At 30.5% G+C, this 1269-nt stretch overlaps 1 protein-coding gene across 4 annotated transcripts in view; it reads right to left on the reverse strand.

Moving 5' to 3' along the window:
* The window catches only part of LOC107726930 (cyclin-dependent kinase 14), a 166377-nt gene that overhangs the window by 139998 nt on the left and 25110 nt on the right, over nucleotides 1-1269 (reverse strand). For all 4 annotated transcript variants that reach the window (XM_016536623.1, XM_016536624.1, XM_016536626.1 and 1 more), the window contains exon 5: nucleotides 465-559. In XM_016536623.1, the coding sequence (XP_016392109.1) occupies nucleotides 465-559 (95 nt within the window). The remainder of the gene's footprint in view (nucleotides 1-464; nucleotides 560-1269) is intronic.

The following is a 1269-nucleotide window of genomic DNA, read 5'->3' on the forward strand; positions in this document are numbered from 1 at the left end:
GCTGGGTTGTTTCAACTCAACTTTGGGTCAAATATGGACTAACCCACCTGTTGGGTTAAATATTTAAATTACATTTTTTACCCAAAAGTTGTGTTAGTCCAAAATTTGACCCAAAGTTGGGTTGAAACAAACCAGCATTTTTTAGAGTGTATAACTAACAATAAATAAGAAACTCAAAGTAAAAGAGGTGTATATGTCTTTCACAGAAGTAAGCAGTATAGAAAGTCACCCAGAGCCAGAACGGCATGAGAGCGAATAAATGACGACAGAACTCGCATTAGAGACCGATCGGTTCGGGAAACAGGACTGAAGATTCAAAGATAAACCTCAGGCTGGAGGAATGCTGACTAAAGCATCACAAACACGAGATCCAGCGGCTGTGAGGATATGAAAATACTCTGAGTGTGGACTAAACACTATCTATGGAAGAAACGTCGAGGCCTGATTTCCATCCTGGTACTCACCACATACTCGAAGACCAGCATCAGGGTTTCCTTGGTGTGAATGATGTCGTGGAGCAGCACGATGTTGGTGTGTTTCAGGCCTTTCAGCAGAGATGCTGCACACAAACACAAACACATTAACACATTCATGCCAATCAACCGCTTTTACTCTTATATATGATTTATTTGTGCATTTTAAAATCTGATATTGCAGAGGCAGATGTCCATTTATCTGGCAGTCAGCAGTTCCTGGATTTAATATATAAACACAGCGGTAAGTTTACCTGATATGAGGTTTTCCATGCTGAAATTAACCCTGTAAACAGAAAGCCTGATGTGCATATAGTGACTTTAACTAATAATAACTAATAACTTGTACCAAGACCTGAGCAGAACTTTTACAGAATTTGTATTAACCTTTTATTATTATTAATTCAATTCAAGTTTATTTGTATAGAGCTTTTTACGATACAAATCGTTGCAAAGCAACTTTACAGAAAATTAAGTTTCTACAATATTTAGTTATATACAATATTTGTATTATTATTAATACAATTGTTTTATTTAGAATTATTATCATTTTTATATAAATACATTAGAAATAATAAAAAAACAAACAATTATAAATAATAATAATAATAAATAAGAAACAAAAGTATGGTAAAAAAAGTTAATAATCAAAAATTAATAATAAACTAAAGTAAAATAAAATAAAAATGCAATAAGTATTAAATAAAATAATTATTTTTTAATAAAATCATTATTTTTTTAATAATTATATATTATATTTTATATATATTATATATATATATTATTATATTATCCA

Source organism: Sinocyclocheilus rhinocerous, unplaced genomic scaffold, assembly GCF_001515625.1.
Source record: "Sinocyclocheilus rhinocerous isolate Xijiao unplaced genomic scaffold, SAMN03320098_v1.1 scaffold2471, whole genome shotgun sequence".
In the NCBI taxonomy this organism is placed as follows: Eukaryota; Metazoa; Chordata; class Actinopteri; order Cypriniformes; family Cyprinidae; genus Sinocyclocheilus; species Sinocyclocheilus rhinocerous.